Source organism: Urocampus carinirostris, chromosome 1 (genome assembly GCF_059441175.1).
Source record: "Urocampus carinirostris isolate Australia breed hairy pipefish chromosome 1, RoL_Ucar_1.0, whole genome shotgun sequence".
NCBI classification, from domain to species: Eukaryota; Metazoa; Chordata; class Actinopteri; order Syngnathiformes; family Syngnathidae; genus Urocampus; species Urocampus carinirostris.
The window spans coordinates 11,500,730-11,522,205 of record NC_142349.1 but is presented as its reverse complement, the minus strand read 5'-3'; the positions used below and the strand labels follow the sequence as shown (position 1 = coordinate 11,522,205).

At 42.2% G+C, this 21,476-nt stretch overlaps 1 protein-coding gene across 1 annotated transcript in view; it reads right to left on the bottom strand.

Moving 5' to 3' along the window:
- LOC148373551 (MAM and LDL-receptor class A domain-containing protein 1) overlaps positions 1 to 21,476 on the bottom strand; it is a 48,461-nt gene that overhangs the window by 5,149 nt on the left and 21,836 nt on the right. The window contains exons 36-44 of the mRNA XM_088353421.1: positions 15,628 to 15,730; positions 15,396 to 15,539; positions 12,449 to 12,636; positions 10,842 to 11,007; positions 8,198 to 8,417; positions 5,882 to 6,059; positions 3,067 to 3,301; positions 1,635 to 1,794; positions 1,447 to 1,561 (exon numbers count right to left, since the gene is read on the bottom strand). Coding sequence (XP_088209547.1) covers positions 1,447 to 1,561; positions 1,635 to 1,794; positions 3,067 to 3,301; positions 5,882 to 6,059; positions 8,198 to 8,417; positions 10,842 to 11,007; positions 12,449 to 12,636; positions 15,396 to 15,539; positions 15,628 to 15,730 — 1,509 coding nt within the window. The remainder of the gene's footprint in view (positions 1 to 1,446; positions 1,562 to 1,634; positions 1,795 to 3,066; positions 3,302 to 5,881; positions 6,060 to 8,197; positions 8,418 to 10,841; positions 11,008 to 12,448; positions 12,637 to 15,395; positions 15,540 to 15,627; positions 15,731 to 21,476) is intronic.

Here is a 21,476-nt window from a genome sequence, read left to right as displayed (position 1 = left end):
GCGCACACCTTAGCCTCAAACAATAGAATTAGTAATCGTTTTTGCAGATGTTCGATAAGAAACCATTTAAACTGATAAATAAATACGCTGGCAAACAACTTTGATTGGCGGATCTCTTTTGCTCAGTGCAGTCTACACCGAAAGTGAATATGACGATATGCTTATTGTTTGCAGTAATTTGTGACATTTTTACAAAAAAACTTTGCATGCACATTGCACTGTGCGGCACAGTTCATGTCTTGGGAACCTCCTGCGTGGGTTCAAATCCAGCTCTAGACTTCCTGTGCTGAGTTTGTATGTTCTCTCCGTGCTTGCGTGGGTTTCCTCCGGGCACTCCGGTTTCCTCCCACATTCCAAAAACATGCATTTCAGGTGAATTGGCCGGTCCAAATTGTCCCTAGGTGTGAATGAGCGAGTGAGTTGTCTGTCGCTGTCTGCCCTGCAGTTGTCTGGCAACCAATTCAGGGTGTCCCCTGCCCACTGCCCGATGATTGCTGGGATGGGCTCCAGCACCCCCGCAACCCTACTGAGGATAAGTGGTGTAACTAACGAGATGGGACGAGACGAGACGAGACATTTGATTAAATCATCAAATGACACACAGTGAAATAAAATGAGCTGAAGAATTAGCTTTTGTCTAGAGAGAGTGTTTGGCAGTTTTTTCAATTTTGTCTGAAAATATATGATGTGACTCTCTCAATTTCTTTTTGAAACATTTTTTGCTTTTATGGCTCTTTGGGTCAAAAAGGTTCCTGACCCCTGACCTAGTGTGTTAGGGTCTGGTGCGCCTCAGTCCACCAGAGGGCGCCTAGTCTTTTTGTAATCAGAAAGGGCATGTCCAATCACCCTACATCTCTCCCTAATTAGCCTGACCCTTTAAAAGGACAGTTTGGACAGCACCCGTTGTTAGGTCATTTTCATTTTTCACATCCATTTTTTCCCCATCGAGATCACCATCCATTCCACTATCACCTTTTTCCAGTTTCATCTTTGTTTTTGTTTTTTCAATTTTTGGTTTGGTTAGTTTAGTTGTTCATTGACAATTTGTTTGTTTTTGTTTGTAGCTCTTAGTTTTTGTTATAATATATACCATTTGTGAAGCACACCTGCCTCTAACCTGGTTTCCCAGCATTTGGGTCCACTTCTGCAAATTACGTGACGGGAAAAAAAAGAGCACACCTCAGAAACAAAGATGAAACTGTAAAAACAAAGTGACAGTGGCATTAATGGTGATATTGATGTTGGAAAAATGGATGTGGTAAATGTAAATGGCCCGACACGAGTGTTGTCCAAAATGTCCTTATGAAGGGTTTATATATTGCTTCCTTGTCCTGCCAATCAAATGATAATTAAGATGCAGGGTTATTTTTTTTGTAAATCTGACTGTGCGAACTTTACCACACATTATTGATGAAGTGTTTCCAACTGTAGTTGTAAAACTATTACCCAGAATGCATCTTGGTGTTCAACAGACACACTGGCCTTCAGCCACTTGTCTCCCTTGTTTCCAATCTCGACCCACTTCTGTTCACCTTTATTGTTACCACTATCGTGTGTCTTTCTATAAATGGAAACAAAAATTGGACAGATCAAAATCTTATTCTTTTGTGAATATGGATAATGGAAGGGCATACCTGTCATTAACGTAAACTCGAAGAGTTCCAACGTCAGGGCCAAACATATGGTACCAGAACGTAAGACAGTGTCCTCTAGTGGCAGGTTGTAGAACATCACTAATTAGGAAAGAGGCATCTCCCCACTCCCCCACTGAGCTATCCACGTACAAGTAGTAGCCTGAATTGGGAAAGTAAAAAGAATATACCAGGGGTAGGCAAACTATGGCCCGTAGGCCAGATTAGGCCCGCCGAATTATTTTATCTGGCCCGCAAGAGAAGCAGACATTGTACGATAACTTGCAGTTTTGAATATATCCACTCTATATCGCCAAAGACCGTCGCCACTCAAAAGCACAATGTAAGAATACCATTTATCAACCAGAGAACACTTGAGGAAACAAACCATCTCAATGTTATTTCAATTAAAGTATAAGTTGCTGTTTAAGGTAATATGATATTAAATCAACTGTTTAACTCAGGGGGTAGGCAAACTGAACGGCAAAACAAAAATAGTAAAATATAATGCTAACATATACATGTGTTAAAAAAAGTAGTGCTAATAAAATGTGTTGTTGTTTTAGTGTATTATTTATCCCGTGTCCCTTGTTTTTTCAATTGCCTTTTTATTTCTCTTTTTTTAAATTTCTTAATTTCTTTTATTTTTAGTCTATTTCATTTATCAAGATATTACAAGTGTTGTACGGAATCTGGAACTTTTCTATGCGCTGACGCCATCTTTTGGCTGAAGTCATAATAGGCGCCTCTGTCAAGCCTCTTTTGTGACCGTGCAAGTACGTGCATTTCTTAGATGCGCTTAAATATATATATATATTTTTTTCAGTTTTCGGGGGATATGGGTTGGCGTTTGGACTGTATTTGAATCAGGTATTTACTTTTACCGTTTCAATGGTACACTAAAAAAACCTGTAATGAGCATAAAGTCCCTCCCCCCTTCATCCGTTTCTCTAACCTGCTATCAGTAAGATAAAGGCCAAAAGACGCAGTAACTTTCAAATTTAATGCAATAAAACAGTTTTGAGGAGGCCCGATAGCATTTTTCTAAAGCAACGAATACAAATCAGTGCTTAAAAATGAAGCTATTACTTTGCCAATACCTTGATTTAAAGTTTTTAATCATAAATATATATATTGATTTTTGAGTGTTTCAAAACTAATCCGATGAAATGGTCCCTTTATAAACGAACATGAAACATAACTTGTGCAGGTAAATGCGAACGAGAACAGAATGATTGGTCATGATATATTTTTTTCCTTATGCTTTGCTGAGGTATTGCCTTTCAAGCGGCGTATACAAAAAAATTAAATACATCAGTCCTCCTTTTTTTTCCACCTATGTAGATCTTTCAACACAATGCGGCAGGTGTCTGAAAAAGGTTGCCCACCCCTGAATTACAGCTATTGACAATTTCAAACTCATCACAAGACCAACCGTGAGTCATGTTGGTGGTGTGATCCACGCTAGGTCCAGTGTTGGGGTTCGGGGAGCTCCCACTGCCGCGGAGCCAGTCATTCTGGTCCACTTCTCCGATGTTGCTCCAACTGCACAGGTTCAGCTCAAAGTTGCAGGAATGGAGTGGGGGACACGAGGCATCTAACACTTGAACGTCATCAAACGCCACGTCCCCTTCCATGGTGGGGCCGGTCTTTACGCCCTCAACCACAAGCTGATGCAAAGCGAAGGGCACAAAGCTTCTCTGAGTCAGCAGTCCAGTTGTATTTTTTTATACGAGTTTAATTCTTTCAAGGATTGTGCTCGTAGTTGAAATGAAATGTGAGTTTATTATGAGAACTTAGTTTTGTAGGCAGTTGCCTCAATGCAGATTTGCGTGTTTTACGGATAAAGGGACATAGAGTGCATACCTGTCAACTCATACATTTTCACCATGTTTTATTTATTCTTTTGATCATTTCATATTGTGTACGCTGTATAACAACTTTAATACGAGAAAAAAAAATCTTGTCTTGCCCCTTGCGGTTCTAATCGTATCAGTCACTGGTAGCGGACGACAACATCATCGTAGATTGCTAATATTGTCGCGTTTTTTTACATAGTCAACATTGCTGCGAGTAAATAGGTGCCTGTGTTTCCCATTACATTTGGTGAGACCCTGGTGGGTGGACAGTCTAGAGGGGTCCGAGGGCATGCGCCCTTGGGAGGAAATTTTGCACATTTTAAATTCAACTGACAAACGAAAATACAAACCATGTATGTAAAAATAAATTCAAAATTTATTTTGATTTATTTCATATACATAACATTACATTTCATTTTTAATAATGGAAGTTTATGAGACTCTGGTGGGACCAGTTAAACTTTGGTGCCAGTTAGTTATAATCTTCCAATGGTATGGGTGCAGCCTTGTGTTTGCAACGTTCACTATTGCTTAGTAAGGAGGATTTGCAAACATTAATAAGGAGAGCAATTCATAGATCCGACAGCGAGCGCCATACGCCCACCATAGTTGCGTATCCAGGTATCACAAGTGGAGCAAATAAGGCAGCTGAAACCACAACCACGAGCAACTCTTCAGTCAATATTTCTGATAGCGTAGCCCGGCCATTTCGTCCGGATGATGCAAACTTATCTCATAAGTCAGTAGAAAAGGGCCTCAATTATCATATGCAGAGTTATATTAATGGCATCAGTGGGTCCAAAGACCTTAACCTTGTATGGGTTGGTGCAAAATGTTGGCGATCTATGGGGAAGTCAGAACAAGTGTACCAACTGATAAGATGAATCAAATTTGGGAGAGGTTGACTCCCAAATTCCAAGCCAAGAGCTTGCTTTTCTCCTTGCAGAAACTGATTGTTTTTACAAAGTTCACTATCCCTATTGCTCATTTATTATACTCGCAAGCTATCTAGCGACCAACCTTATACACTGCATTTATATGTGATTCCTGTCTGAACCAATCAGAAAACTTTTACATACACATGGTTTATTGTGTCCTCCAATCAGAATCCACAAGACCGTATAAAAAGAGGCTCACACTTCAGTTTGCGTGAGTATTTCTTTTCAATTCAAGAGCGCAACTTTGCCTTGTTTCAATTTGCTTGCTTTTATGTAATAAACAAGTTTGATTGTAACTTAAAAGTTTCTTATATCATCCAGACATCGTTTTTAACCTGACACCAAGGACACATAGAAATAGATTCAGATTTGTGAGAGATAATGGTATATAGAGGATATACAATGAGTGATTCAGTCATATCAAATTTATGAAACAAATGGTGTAATTTTCGAGTCTCCTGCGAGGAACATGGGAATTTCATCACGAGATTCATACATTTGATATACTGGGTCACGAATTGCATATCCTATTCGTTCCATAATTTACAAGTTTTACTTTAATTACAAAATGCCACCTTCGCTAGTATTTGTTTTTGTCAAATGCTACAAACTTCACGCCGGTAAAAGTAGACCGCATTGGTAGCTGTGGATGCTCATCTAATGACTACAAAACCCATACAATAAAGTTATTCATTAATTTGAAAGAAATTAGACATTTATATTTTCACACATTAAATACTGAGATCCACTGCATACGCCGATCTCCGACTACGAAGAGGCCCACGTCACATCTTTTTTTTGTTCCTATCAATCATCGTCGATTTAAAGGCAAAGCCACCCGCATGCCTTTATCCATCTTAACCACTTCTCCAAATTAATTATTGGCTGAGGAAAAGGGATGACCCTCACCCCTACTAATCATTCTGGATACCTCTGACCGACATTAAAAGTGCTCCAGACACATCGTCCAACATTTTTGATAAATAACACTGTATGAGCGTTTGGATCACATTTGCATGGCCTGTGGAACAAAGATGGCCGACCTAAATCAGCAGCCACGGGCTGTCGTCTGCATCACATTCTGATTGGCTGAAAACAAGCGCTGTCGGATCTATAAATTGGGTTGACAGGTATGAGATAGAGACTGTGTATGATACGTAAGCACTTACTGTACACTCAAAATTACTGCAACTTAAAATGAACATATGCACAAAAAGAATTATAGCACAATTTTATTTTGCTGTTGTGGACAAATTTATGCTGACAGTAAGCAACTATAAGCAAGATCTCGAGAGGTCTTTTTGGTAGCCTCTGGTACTGTTTGAGAGCTTGATTTTGTTTTGTATAACGAGGTAGATTTTTGTATAAAAGAACTCATATACCGAAACCCTCGTGTTTAGAGGTGCTCGTATGAAGAGGTACCCCTGCATATTGGATCTGTGACGCCACTCACCTGATACGGTTGAATCCAAGGCAAAAGTGCAGCCTGGGCGAACCTCCACAAGTTGTGTTGATCTCCCACCTGAGAGAAAATCAGAGCTCGGACGCCGTCTCCTCCCTGCTGATAAACGTTCAGCGTGCCGACACCTCTGCCGTACATGTGGTACCACAGCTGGACGCAAGACCCTTTTTGTAAAAAAAAAAAAAAGAGAAAAACATTTCTTGATCAAATTGAAATGGAGGGCAAAATGTAAAAATTCGCTACCAGCCGAAGGTCGGACTCATCGAATTTCTTTTACATCAACGAAAATAGTGCAGAGGTCCCTCACCTTTTCTGTACCATGGACCGGTTTCAATGTCTGATAGTATTATTAATGCCCAGCACAATGATAACATTTGTAATAATATCAATATCAATAACAATAATCTATATAAGCCTAAATCCACTTAGCATTGCTGCGGAGAGTACTTGTTTTTTTTGGACACATGGAGAGGATGGATGAGGAGCAAATGTTGAAGAGGATCTACAGAGCAGAAGCAAATGGAAGGAGACCAAGAGGAAGGCCGAGATTGACGTGGATGGATGGTGTTATGAGTGCACTGCAGGAAAGAGGTCTAAATATAGTTGAAGCTAGAGCTCTTGTTGGTGATAGTAATGAATGAAGAGGCGTTGTAAAAGGATAGTGGGATGTTTAGACGTGTTCTAAGGGATGGGCAGGGCACCTGTATGATGCGGCAGGCGTACACCAGTGATAGATGTCGGGCTGTTGAACAGAAGAGTGTGTTGTGTCACCCTGACCCGATTGACATGACCGCTTTTTTGTGTCCCGTTTCATCTGGAGGGACGAAAGCATAACCAACTTGGGTGCCGAGGTGCTTAACTTGTATGGGTGTTTGGGCATTTAAGTTGGCCATGTTCCCCAAAAAATTTTGTGTGTGTTTTTTTGCTACCTTTTCCCTTTTTATTTTCTTTGTTTTTGTATGTGTTTGTCTTGCTGTCGGTCACCCCTTGAGGGATATGACCAGGGTAGATAGATAAATAGAATAGAAATCCACTAGACTACTAGAGATGTAGATGTTATGGGAAAAGGCGTTAGGTTTGATCTCATAATCACACTATTTTTCCTCACGGCACAAGTTGTCAGAGAATGGAAGGAATAGAAAGTCGTCCTCAAAGATAGAAATAAACGCGCAAAAGCACGATGACCACTTTTCGCCTACCGCAAGAAAAAATCTTGACTCTAGATTATAGTTTGTAAAGTTTGCCATCGGTGATTTTTTTCTTTTTTATTAATATTCTGGAGACACATTGTGTTTTGCGTGTAAAAATTGAGTGTATGATAATATCTACCACTTTTTAATGTCAAAAGGTTGGCATGTATGCAGTAGTGTGAAAAAAAGTGTAATAAGTCAAAAAAACTTAATAACCAAAACAACACTTTCTTCAAGTAAAATAATAATATAATAATAATAATAATTTCCTTGTATTGTCATTCTGTGTAACAATGTACACAGAACGAAATGTCGATTGCATCTGACCCGATGCAGCCGCAGCCAAGAGAGGGCGCCGCCGACCACTTTTTAAGTCTTAGGAATGACTCGGCCGGGGCGCGAACCCGAATCTCCCAGTCTCAAAGCGGGCGCCTTACCATCTAGGCTACTGAGCACATAAAGTAAGAAAAATAACACAACAGATTGAAATGCAATAAAGTAAAAAAATCTGATGTAAAGGAAGAAACACAAGAATTCATGGTGTATAAAAAATAGCATGCCTGTCAACCCCAGAAAATTACTCCTCTTATTAATAAGTGCAATTCCCTAAATGAAGCGAGGATAAACCTTAAAAACACAATGTCTCACAGACTACATATAATAAAGAAAGAGATGATTTGTTTAAATCATTTAATATTTACCAAATTATCAAAACAACTTCACAACTTCATCTTCATCCTCACTAGCAGTAAATTTAGTGTTGCTTATCATACGTAGCCGTGCAGGATTTCGCACACTTCATTTTCCTTGGCAAACTACGATGACCTTGTCGTCTGCTACCAGTGACCAAGACTATTCGAATTAGAGCCAATACGGGCAATGTGAGATCGATCCTTTTATTTTCTATACAAAAATTGTTCTACGGCGTCCACAAAAATTGTATAAAATACGGGAAAACGTACAGGTTACCAGGTTTGCAATAGCATATCAAAATCATCTCAGGGGCCGTAGAAAACCTTCTCACGGGCCGGATTTGCCCTGCCGGCCTTGAATTTGACCTATGTGGCTCAGTTGGATTTGATGTTTCTCGGTTTGAGTGAAAACATGAAGGGACTCACCTGCCCGGTAGATGGGCGACATCATCTCTGCGGTTTGATGAGCGAGGTCCTGGCTGGAAGAGGGCAGATAGTAGTAGTGGCCGCCAGGCGAGGTGGTGGTGTGGTCGCTGTCGGGGCCCGTGTTTTCGTTCGGCGTGGGGCCCGAGCGTCGGATCCAGTCGCCGTTGTCCTCGCTCAGCTGCTGCCAGTTGCAGCTTCCCTCCTCGAAATCGCACACATCTACAAAATATATTTTGGAAATTGAAAAAAAAAAAAAAGCAGGTGAGTTAAGGTATGTTGTTTTGTGTGTGTATGCGGCATTCAATATGTTTAAAAATAAGTCCCAATTCTTTTGGGAGCAGTCTTGCATGATTTTCAGTTGTTTTTCTTTTTTCTTTCTGAAATTATGTTTTAATTAAATTATGTTGTTTTTTGCATTTGTGGCACAACAAGGGTTGCTGACAAGGTAAAATGTTATATTTTGGGATTCATTTTGTGTAATCTGTATTTGACAGTTGGGGGAGGTTTATTATTTTTTAGGGTACTGAGTACCAGTAGATCACCAATAGATGGTAAGAGTAAGTCATCCATTAGCATACGCAACAAATAGGGCCTTGGGTGAGGTATGCTATGTTACGCTGGGCTGGGTTAAGATTGTACTGTGATGTTAATTTGTATATTTTGATACCAAATAACACGAGGTGAGTTGTTTTGGAAGGTACAGTTATTCTTGAATAGCACCAATTGATGGTAATATTATTTTTATTTAGATGTTAAAGGGATCTCACGTGATTTAGTGAGACTTGCTCAATAAATAAACCTCAATGCTAACAATTAAATTGTGTCGTTGAGACTGACATTTATCACCTATTTTGCAGATGAGGTAAAACAAAAACAAACAAAAAATAAAACAAATGTGCAACACCAGCTGGAGCTAACCTGTCCACTTGGGTCCCGTTACACATTGTTTTTACAAAAATTAATGGATAATTCCTCAAATATAAGCTTTAAAGTAGGTATGTCAAACTCAATTTGGCTCTGAGGCTGGATGCAGACTTTCTGTTCCTGAGGCGGGCCAGAGCAGTAATGGAATAAATGCTAAACATGTTTAACTTACCATAGTTTTTCAGTAATTTGCATTATCATTTGGCTTATATGAAGGGCCCACCTCATATTTTATAATCACAGATGACAAGGGAACCGTTCAAAGCATATCACATATACTCACAAACAACAAGAAAAAAACGTTTTATGTTTGGCAACAAATGTGTTAACTGCGTTATTTTAACAGTTGAATCATTGCAGTTTTACAAAAATACCAACTCACCAAGCTATGAAAACTCAAGTGGGGGCTATGAAAACATATGTACTTTTTGCTTAAATTGTCAAACTGGTTTGAAATGAATACAAAAGAAATACAAAATACAAGTTTTAGCAGTGCATGGGCAATAAAATTAGACTACATCAGATCAAATTCCTAGGCTGGCCTACCAAAGCTCAGAGTATCTCCTTAACTGCCCTCTAGCGGTAAGATGGAGCATTTGATTTGCATATATCTTAAAAACTTTTGACAGAAATTACCCAGAGACCCGCTTCTTTTGTTGACATACTCAATTCATGGCACGCTGGAGTAATTCATCAATGGGCTGGGTCCAGCCCGAGGGCCATATGTTTTATTAACATAACAAAAGACACAACTAGAGGGAGCTGACATGATTGTCCTGCTTAGGGTACTCCCAAAAAACAATAATCTTGTAAGAGGCTAGTAAATTGGGAATTAAAAATGATGTAGTTTGGCAACTTTGATTCATTATAGTTTGTATTCTTTCTTGTGCTTTGTAGTACTCAATTTTGGTTGCACAACACCAAACAACAACATCTAAGAGTCAAATATTTTGCAGTGTTGCCTTGAGACCCCAAAACTCATTTACTTAAAGGAGCTGTACTGAATGTTATTCATTCCCCCTATCTCCTGGCTTGTGCCATCATTGCAGCCTTAGTCAGCTCGTTCATGATGCGGGCATTTCTTGGACGCGCTTGAATGAACTCTTTTTTTTTTAATTTCGCTATTTTCATGCTACACTAACATCAACAAAGCGTGGGCACGAGCATGATGCAAACTCCCAAGCACTCCCCCCAACTCCCATTCTTCCTACCTAATGTCCATGTATCCATTATTTGCACTGCTTATCCTCAGTAGTGTTGCAGGGGTGCTGGAGCCCATCCCAGCTATCTTGGGGCAGTGGTTATGGAACACTCTGAACTTGTTGCCAGCTAGTCACAGAGCACACAGAGACAGACAACTCACTCGCTCGTTCCCACGTAGGGACAATTTGGACCTGACATGCATGTGTTTGGAATGTGGGAGGAATGCCCTGGAGGAAAGCCACACAGGCACGGGGAGAACATGCAAAAGGAAGCTGTGGTAGATGGACTTAAACCCTGAACCTCTGCACCGTGGGGCTGCGCGCTAACCACCCAGCCGCTGTGCTGCCCTACCTAATGTGTTCCACCCAAAACAGCTTTGCTAAAAATAATATAAAAGCAAATAGATGCGGTGGAGAATAAAGCATAAAAGCTCTTTAGACTCAGTTGCGCACCTCAAATGACGCACCCTGCCCTTTAAAACCTCTAAAATACATAAGGAATTGTCGGAAGCATCACCAGAGGCGGTGCACTCTCCATGGATGAGCGAGATGTCATCTACGGCGATGTCACCTGCTTCGCCTCCGACACTGGCCTCCACGATAATCTGGTGGACCTGCCCCAGGGTCACGTGAATTTGTGCCATCCGCCACTCGTCCCCTTGGTTTCCAGATTTTTGCCATACCTGCCGGAAAGACAGAGGCCTGAGTCACTCTCTGCAATGAGGATGTGAGGAGGGACTTGTGCAACACCACCGTGGGCACCGAAACTGCACGACGGACAAGTCGCAGCTGTTTTGTAACTGGGTTGTTTCACAACTATGATAGAAGCATAACACGGAGAAAGTCTATGGGAGAGTTCTTTATATTTCTCAATCACTGGCACAGTAAGGGGAAGTCAAACATTGCAACAAATCATACCATAGATATTTGCAAAAAGTAACTCATTTTAAAGTAGATTTCTGCAACCAAAATTATGGAGCATTGTGATGCTTCCCACTGTCCTACATGATTCTATCCTTCAATGACACTCATGTAATTAATACACTTCCTGGGAAGTTTTGTTTTCTGGATTATCTGCCGTCGAAATCTTGAATACAAAATGTGACGTACATTTCCAACAGGAGACTGGAGTGCTGTGCATCTGTTATTCAAAAGCTACGGCACTGCAAAATGTTTCTTTCTTTTTTCCTTTTTTTAAATCTTAACAATTAAAACAGAAGAGTCTTTTCAAGGATGTGCAGTGAGATTCATGTCAAGTCAATTAACCTACATTTTATTAATTTGATTGGCAGAGCAAGAAAGCAATACAAAAAACTGCAGCATAGAAAACCTCTTTTTATTGTTCTTACTCATAAATGATGTTTAAGTGCTGCTCCTGTTTAAAAAATGCAACAATAGATAGGTAATTTTAAAAGTCCATGCAACAAAAAAAATCCTCGATTGATTAAGTTCCTATTAGCTTGCTAATACTTTAACTAATTCTATTGTTTGGGGCCGAGATGTGTGCCAAATTAGAAACCTGGGTCTCACTCTCACCCTCTGCCATAAGGCAAAATAATTGCATGCCTCACTTTGCATCTACAGACACTTAGCCCTGTAATACTTTACAGACTAATTGTATACCTGTCAACTTATATTTTATCACTTGTATTTGATACGTTTTTAAAAATATTTCCAATTGTGTAAGCCCTATACACATTTTGTGTGGCAAAAAAATAAAATATGGCCGATCTCGTCTTGCCCATTTTGACCTTAACCTAACTCTGTCACTGGTAGCAGACAACAATATCACCGTAGATTGCTAATAAAGACAAAGTCGGTGAGATCCTGCACTGCTAGGTATAATAAGTGACAATAAATTTACTGTAGGTCTATTGGGCTGCAGATTGAGATATGTTTACATGTCTTACACATCATCCAAAATATTTTGGCTCTAAAACATAACTTTCATCTATTTGAGCCCTGTGAAACTCAGTGATTAAGGGCTATACAATTAAATGTGACTTGATGCGACACATTCATTTACTATAGCGTTTGTCCTAAGTGAGGTAAAACAAATCCAAGCATGGGGAGAACATGCACCTACGACAGCAACTAGCGAAATTATCATCTGCAGTGTTTTACCATTGTTTTTTCCATTGACTCGGTTTTAAGCAGGAACAGCTGCAAAGAACCAACGGTGGCTCCAAACATGTGGTACCAGAACATGAGACAGTATCCTTGTTGAGTTGCAGGTGGTAGCAGTGCAGACTTGAGCTGGGCAACGTTACTCTTTGCACTTGGAACGGAACTCTCTATGTAGATGTAGTTCCCTGCGGTTCGACAAGAACATGCATCGGATATCAACAAAGTACAGTATACACAAATTCAATTGCAGGCCCAATGCCAATAAAAACAATATAGGCTATGTACCACGACAGCTAAATTTTAAAGTTTTGCAAGATTATAGCAAATGATGCCTGCTGTATTTTTTATCATCAGGTCCAACAGAATTCATTCATTTTTTTAGCTGAGTATCCTCACAAGGGTCACAGGAGTACTGGAGCACGAGCCAGATGACTTCGACTTTGGGTAGGGGACATCTGGATTGACTTGTTGACAGCCAATAGCAGAGACAGACAACCAACCACTCACACACCTATTCCTAAGGACAATATTGGCTTACCAATCAACCAGTGTTAGGAGTACTGCAACAGTGTTTTTCTTTTTAAATCTGTAACATGGTTATCTAATTAATTTGTTTTTCCGCCTCTACAACGCAATTAAAAATGGATGGTGTTGCAATAGACATTGTATCAGAAATTAAGTTTTTAGGGGTCATAATAGACAATAGGGCAGCACGGCGGCGCAGTGGTTAGCGCTTGTGCGGCACAGTTCTAAGGTCTTGGGAACCTCCTGTGTGGGTTCAAATCCAGCTACCGACCTTACTGTGCGGAGTTTGTATGTTCTCCCCGTGCTTGCGTGGGTTTCCTCCGGGCACTCCGGTTTCCTCCCACATTCCAAAGACATGCATGTCAGGTTAATTGGCCGGCCCAAATTGTCCCTATGTGTGAATGAGCGAGTGAGTTGTCTGTCCCTGTGTGCTCTGCGATTGGCTGGCAACCAGTTCAGGGTTTCCCCTGACCACTGCCCGATGATTGCTGGGATGGGCTCCAGCACCCCCGCGACCCTAGTGAGGATAAGCGGTGCAGCTAATGGGATGGGATGGGATGGGATAATAGACAATAAATTAGGTTGGAAAACACACATCAGACACGTACAAACTAAGGTATCTAAAAGCATTTCAATAATTAATAAAGCCAAATTTATTTTAAATTATAATGCATTGTATTTATTATATTGTTCTCTAGTTCTGCCATATTTAAAATTTTGTGCAGAAGTCTGGGGGAATAATTACAAAAGCTCACTACAGCCCCTTTTCATCCTTCAAAAACGTGCAATGAGAACCATACACAGGGTAGGATATCGGGATCATACTAATATTTTATTCATGCAGTCCAAATGATTAAAATTGGATGATTTAATACATTTTTTCACTTATCAACTGTTATTTAAAGTCACCAAAAACATAGTGCCAGAAAACATACAAAAATTAAATGTGAGAGGATGTGAAAAGTAAAGCGACTGAGTGGAAGAAAGAGGAGATCAGAAGGATGATGACTAAAAGGAAGGTTGATGTGTTAGCCTTGAGTGAAACATGGGAGGAATACCAAAGAAAAACCCACCTAGGCACGGGGAGAACATGCAAACTTCACACAGGGAGGTTAGTAGCTAGAATCAAACCCAGTACCTTTTAATTGTGAGTCAGACATGCTAACTAGTCATCTTCAGTGCTTCCCCTACAGATATGAGCATTATCAAAAATCTGACACCATTCGAACAAAAATGTTTTTAACTAAAATTGGAGGTATTGTTATACAGACGCTCCCCTACTTACGAACATTCAAGTTACTAAAAACAATGGATACAAACTTTTTTTCAGGATGTCGAAAAATATCTGGACATTGCTGTAAGTTAGATTTTGTATTGTGCATTTTTTCCGACTACAGGTCAGTACTGTAGTACTTCTTTCTGTCACTACTGGCGTGTGGCGCTGTGAGAGCTCACCCAGCATCCACGACAAAGAAGAAATACTGCTTCCCAGTTCCTGTGTAAACACACTGTACAGAATCTCCAGCACGCTAAGAACTTTGACATGTTCAATGTTTAATATCTCGTGCTCCAATATGGTTGGTGTCAAGTGTAAAGAAGAGGCGAGCCGTTTCTTTTGAAATGAAAGTCGAATAAGAAAGTTTGATGCGGTTGAGTAAATAGTTGGATCGCTTATTTTCGGCCATTCTCTAACACGGAGGAGGACCTCTTGAGGCGCATCTTCCAAAAGTAAGTTAAACCTCATTTTATTCGTTGTTAGAGAGCATATTGTTTCATGAAATGTTTATTTTTTTTGTACAAAACAATACAGGTTACTTATACAAGCCTTAAACAAACTTGTATAAACTTTAATTATAAAAAAAATATAGCACTGAAGGAACTTACGAACAAATTCAACTTATGAACGATTGTCTGGAACCGATCTTGTTTCATAAATAGGGCAGTGTTTGTATGTATTTATACTTAAAAACGATCAAAAAAAAACCCAACGTTCTTACATGTACATTTTTTAAAACCAATAAAATATGAAACTGGAATTCCCTACATTATTTTTCAAATATTCAAAGTTACACATTTTATAGTAGTTTTTTTTTTACCTCCTATGCAATTTGTCCAGCCTAAATTTAATCTAAAAAAAAGCCAACATACAACTTTAAGTAAAATGTTTAGGGTGTAGATTTGTCATGGACAAGGGTGATGTGTCCCACCAGTACGGAGGAATTGTTCTGTCACCATTAATATTCTAAGCAGTGCAGAAAGGGTTAAAATGCATTCCCAACTAAAGGGCTGACAACATGGGATCAACATGATTGGTTTTGCCTTTCCCCTATTTCACGTGGCTGATTACGATTTGGTCCCCACCAATGGCAACACCAAATCCACGTCCTCGTCCAACCTACTTTTACAGCGTCAAAATAACCTTTTCCTGTGGTATGGTCCATCGCAGGCCCGGTGTTGGTCGTCTCTGTTGGACCAGACCCACTGATCCAGTCCAGCTGGTCATCGGCCCCCTGTGTCCAAACACACAGGCCCTCTTCAAAACCGCAAGCAAAAGACGAGATGGCTGATATAGAGAAGGCCAAAAACAAAGCTGTTGAGACTCCACAGGCTTATTTTAAGATATAGACTAACAACTTCTCAATGTTTTTTACCTGGGGGAGGGAAGGATTGTTCGCAGTTGAGAAAGGAGATGTCATCCACAGCTGCAACGCAAACATCGCCCCGAGTGCCTTGATTTAAACTACCAAATATGACCTAAAAAATAAAGATATATTACTCCATTTGTAGCAAGAAACGTAGCAAACACACAAATGAGGTTGAGCAAAAACAACTATGAATATCAAACTTAGCCACATGCTGGTAGTTTTTCGTGATTGAATTTTTGGTAATAATTGCTTGTAAAGCACGTTAGACTTTTTGTGATTAAGGGCTAAAAATAAACATGACTTCTCTTGACTTGACTTGGCTTATTATAGTTTGTTTTCTTCTGTGTGATATGTAGCACGATGCAATACAGTGACATCTGGTGGTCAAATAATGCACACATCCCGTTTAAATTTTTTAAGTAGTAGTCCAGGTGATGCTGGGCCTAAAAAAATCCAAGCCGACCCAACTAGTGCCAGCAGATTTTAAAGGCCTACCAATTTACTTGATTTGAGTGACTGAGAGCGAAGAAAACAAAAATGTTCATATTCTATTTGTGAGGAACAGGATGGGCTTTTCTTTCGCCCCTTCACCGTGCTACAGAAAAAAACAATGACAACAACAATGACGAGTGGATAGTTTAAAAAAAGGAAACTCGTCCGCACATCTCTTCAACCCTTACGGTGAGCTCTAGATCCTTCCAAGTATGTGTACTGTTCATCCTGTATACCTCAAACTGTTCACCAACCCACCCCAAGAACACAATTGTGAAGTTCGCTAATGGCATCCCCTTGATGAGCCTCGTCTCTGATGGGGATGAGACGGCAAACAGGAAGGAAGTGGAGACCCTGGCGAAGTGGTGATCGAAAAACAAACTAATACTCAACACCACAAAATTCAAGGAAGTCACACTTGACTTCAGGAGTGTTGGCACAAACCCAGCCCCACTCAACCTTTTGGCGTGCACATTTCCGACAACATCTCCTGTCTGCTCAAACCAGGGCTGTGTTACGGAAGGCCCAGCAGCCACTCTACGTCCAGAGGGTTCACAGGAGGAACAAGGTGGAACAGAAGCTGCTGGTGTCCTTCTACAAAGCCACAATGGAAAGCATTCTGGCATACGACATCATCACCGTGTGGTGTGCTGGGCATGGCAGGGGACAGGAAAAACATACAGTGAGTAATAAACACAGCCAGAAAGATCATCGGCTGCTCTCTTCCTGGTCGAGAAGACATTGCCTGCTTGCGATACCGTAGCAGAGCCATTAACATTGTCTGAGAGAGCTATTAAAGATATTAATCTACTATTGACTAAAGTAATCAGTCTTAATGCAAATTTGTAGTTTTAATAACGCTGTACAGACGGGGGAGGGAGAAGTGGTACGTTCCTATCCAAGTCCCCCTCACAATGTTTGCAGGAAGCGGAACCGTTTTTATTCTGGGTTTCGCGCATGCGTAGAATGTATCATGACGTCACACATACGTCTTTTCCTTACATACAACGAAAATACCTGAATTATTTGTGTGTATAAAAATCAGACTATGTGTGCGTATTTTAATGATTACTCATACATTCATAATGGAAAAATAGAAAACAGAAATAAGAGAAAACAAGTTAAATGCGAGTTAATTTCATCAGGAGTATTTGTAACATGCTTGGGGTTGTCCATCGATTCGATGATCACCATCTTCTTTTATTTGTGAGCCTGCTGATGTTTGAACAGTCCGATCCTGGATCCACAGATGTGGTTACAGACAGAGCATGTGATGGGGGTGCTGGAGGGAGCAGGGGTGGCCTGGCGAGCATGTCTCTTTGCACGCTTCGCTGCACGGTAAGCAGGGGGAGCGCCAGAGGTCTCGGCAGGAAGCAAGTTCCTCCAGTGAGGATGGGTTTATCCGACGTCTCTTGAGGATGTTCTTCATCTGGTCTTTGAACCGCTTCTTCTGCCCACCAGCACTGCGTTGGCCTAGATGTAACTGACCATAGAGGATACGGCGTGGCAGTCTGTGGCTGGGCATTCGAACAACATGCCCAGCCACCTGAGTTGGCGTTGGGCCATAATGGACTCCCTGCTGCAGCTGCCTGCCCTCTCCAACACCTTTGTGTGCGGCACTCTGTCCCTCCATGTGATGCCAAGAATCTTCTGAAGACATCTTACATGGAAGGTCTCCAGGCTCTTCAGATGTCGGCTGTAGATAGTCCATGCCTCACATCCATACAGTAATGTAGTGATGCATACAGCTCTGTAGACCAGCATTTTGGTGTGGAGTCTAAGGTTGTTGTTTTGAAAGACCCTTCTCCTTAGTCGACCGAAAGATGCTGATGCTTGCTTGAGACGGCTCTGGATCTCATCATCCAATGAGCAGGTGTCAGACACTATGCTCCCCAGATATTTGAAGGTGGGCACCATGAGCAGGTGTTGCCCTGCTGCTGTGAGGATTATTGGGTTTGGTGGGTGGTCAGCACTGGACTGACAGAGTACCTCTGTCTTCTGGGTGTTGATCGTCAGTCCCATTCTGGTGTATGCAGTTACAGCTGCCGAGAGAATGTTTTGCAGAGCCTCCGGTGTATGGGCAACCAGGGCACAGTCATCAGCATACTGTAGCTCATTGATGGTCTCTGAGGTCAGCTTGGTAGTTGCCTGTAGCCTCCTGATGTTAAACAGGTTACCATAAACCTTGAAGTTGATGGTAACTCCAGCCTGCTTCTCCATCCTTCTACGTAGCAGTGTTGTAACACAGACAAGGAAGATGTTGAAGAGAACTGGAGCCAGCACACAGCCTTGCCTCACTCCAGTTTCCACGCCAAAGGGCTCTGAGCTGTGTCTTCCAACTACCACTTTGGCCGTTATCCCTGAATGGAACTGTGCAAGAATGAGAGAAACTTGGGTGGACACCCAAATCTCTTCAAGACTTGCCACTGTAGGTCCCTGTTTGCTGTGTCAAATGCCTTTGAAATATCGACAAAGGCAATGAACAAGTCCTTGTGCTGCTCCCGGCATTTCTCTTGGAGCTGACGTGTCACAAAGATCATGTCGACTGTTCCCCTGTCCTTTCGAAAACCACACTGTGACTCTGGGATGACGCGTTCCGATATTGTGGGGATGAATCTGCGCAGCATGACCTTGGCAAGGACCTTGGCAAGGACCTTTCCAGCAGTGGCCAACAAAGAGATACCCCTAGTGTTGGAGCAGATGGATTTATCTCCTTTATTCTTGAAGATGGTCACAATGTTGGCAACTTTCCACAGTTGCGGGACACACTCTCGTCTCCACACCTCTGAAATGTAGTGAAACAGTGTCCGTGTACAGAGGTAGCCTCCTACCTTGAGAAGTTCAGCTGGGATGTTGTCAGGTCCAGGGGATTTATTGTTTTTCAGGGTTTTGACTGCATACAGAATTTCATTGAAAGTTGGCGGGAGGTCGAGGTCTGGCAATGTAGGATGTTCAGGGAGCTCTGCAAAAACAGTTAGGTCCACTGGGGTGGGCTGGTTGAGCAGGGTGTTGAAATGCTCAGCCCACCGCTCAACTATCATAGCCTGATCCTTGATTAGAGATGTTCCATCAGCAGATCAAACAGGTGCCAGGGAGCAGTTTCTGGGGCCATAGATGGTTTTTACTGCATCTTAGAAACTGTGCATATTGCTTCTATCAGCGTGAGACTGGCGTTCATTGGCTTTTGAGATCCACCACTCATCTTGCAGTTTTCTGAGAGTTGTCTGGGCCTCGGAACGAAGGGCTTGCTATAGCTTTTTATGGAATTGAGATTGTGGGTTGTTCAGGGTGGCTCTGTGCGCCTTCTGCATTCTGTCCAGGAGGGTTGAGATCTGTCCGGCCATCTGGTCAAACCAGTCCTGGTGTTTTTTGGTTTTAAAACCGATGGTTTGGGCTGCAGTGTCAAAAAGGGTGGTAGATATATAGGTCCACTTCTCATCCATCCCAGCCTCTGAGATGACCAGCTGCTCAATGTCCGCCAGCCTCTCCGCTAGGGAGCAACGGAAGTTGTCAAGGTTGTCGCTACTGGAGAGTTTGGCACAGTTGAATGTTTTCCTCTTTGAACCACCCTGACGTGCTACGGGCCGGACATGCATTCTGACCTTTGTCAGAATCATGCGGTGGTCGGTCCAGCAGTCTGCCCCACGCATAGCTCTTGTAATGAGCACGTACTTCAGGTCAGCCCTCCTCACGATCGCGTAGTCGATCAGGTGCCAGTGTTTGGACCTGGGATGCATCCAGGATGCCTTGTATTTATTCTTTTGTTGGTGTTTGTGATGGTAAGGTTATGCTCCGCGCACAGACTTAGAAGTCTCATGCCATTAGAATTAACTTTTCCAATGCCATGGGCACCAATCACACCATTCCAGTTTTGCAAGTTCTTTCCGACTCTTGCATTGAAATCACCAAGCAGCATGATTTTGTCATTCCTCGGGAGGTGACTGAGGATGTCATCGAGTGCCTGGTAGAAGCTATCCTTCTCTTCAATCATTCGATGGCAGTGTTGGTGCATAGGCACTAACTAACGTGACATGTCTGCATTTTGCAAGTGGGATGCGAAGAGTCATTAGTCTTTCACTGAAACCCACTGGTGACTCTGTGAGCTTCAGCAGTAGGGTGTTCTTAATTGCAAAACCAACTCCGTGAAGATGGTGTCCGCCCATGGGGTATCCCTTCCAAAAGAATGTATAACCCTCTCCCTCTTCATTGAGTGAGCCTTCCCCAAGGAGTCTGGTCTCGCTGAGCGCTGCCACATCCACATTATAGCGCTTCAGCTCGTTGGCAATGAGTGCTGTTCTGCGCTGTGGTCTGTCCAGACTGGTATCCAGGAGTGTCCTTATGTTCCATGCTGCAACTCTAAATGCTATTGTTTTTCTACCGCATAGTGGAACGTCCCGACAGGCGCGGTTTCCTGTCCGGGTACTGTGCTGAGTGGGCAATTTTTAGGCCACCTTTTCTAGGCCTTTCCCCAATTGGGGTGAGCAGTGCGGCCACTAAATAGTGCTGCTCAGACGCACAGGGGTCTGCCGGAAACAGCTGCCACTCAATCCCAGCTGCTAACGACCCTTGCCCGGTGCCGCTGACGTGCAGAGGTCCAGCTAAGAGCTTCCAGCTCATTCAAACCTGCTCCCGTCACTGGATACTGCATCGCCGCCAGACTTTTGTGGTCGGAGACTCAGGTAGAAGAGGATACCTGCGCAATGATGGTTTTTAAAGTGGTGTAAGGGGTGCGCTTTCCCTAACGCCACTATCTTGATTGTAAAGAAGATGGTTCCAGTGGCAAGGGAGACCCTAGACGACCGGCATCTTCCTACAACTGCAGGCGGCTGCCGGGATCCAGGTCTGTGGGAAACCGCCTCAAAGCGTGCCGCCACCAGCTTTTGGGATCACTCTTAGTCTGGACTCTACCCTTCGACCTGTTCGGCTTGGGTAACCCTGCCAGGAGTACGAGACTCCCGCCGACATAGCTCTAGGGGTCATGGAGACGCACAAAGTGCCTCACCACGATAAGGTGGTGATCCGTCGGGACACATTTAGCAGCAGTGTAACATAGGACACAGAGAAACACACAAATTACTAAATATAATCTACTTTACATTTCAGTGAACAAGAAAAACCTACAGTGAGTAATAAACACAGCCCGAATGATCATCGGCTGCTCTCTTCCTGGTCTAGAAGACATTGCCTGCTTGCGATACCGTAGCAGAGGCATTAACATTATCAAAGACAGTTCCGATCCCGGCCTCCACCACTTTGACCTGTTGCCTTCTGGTAAGCACTACAGGTCGCTAAAAACTAGAACAAAAAGGCTCAGAGACAGCTTCTTCCCCAGGGCCATCACCACCCTAAAAGGGCACAAAAAC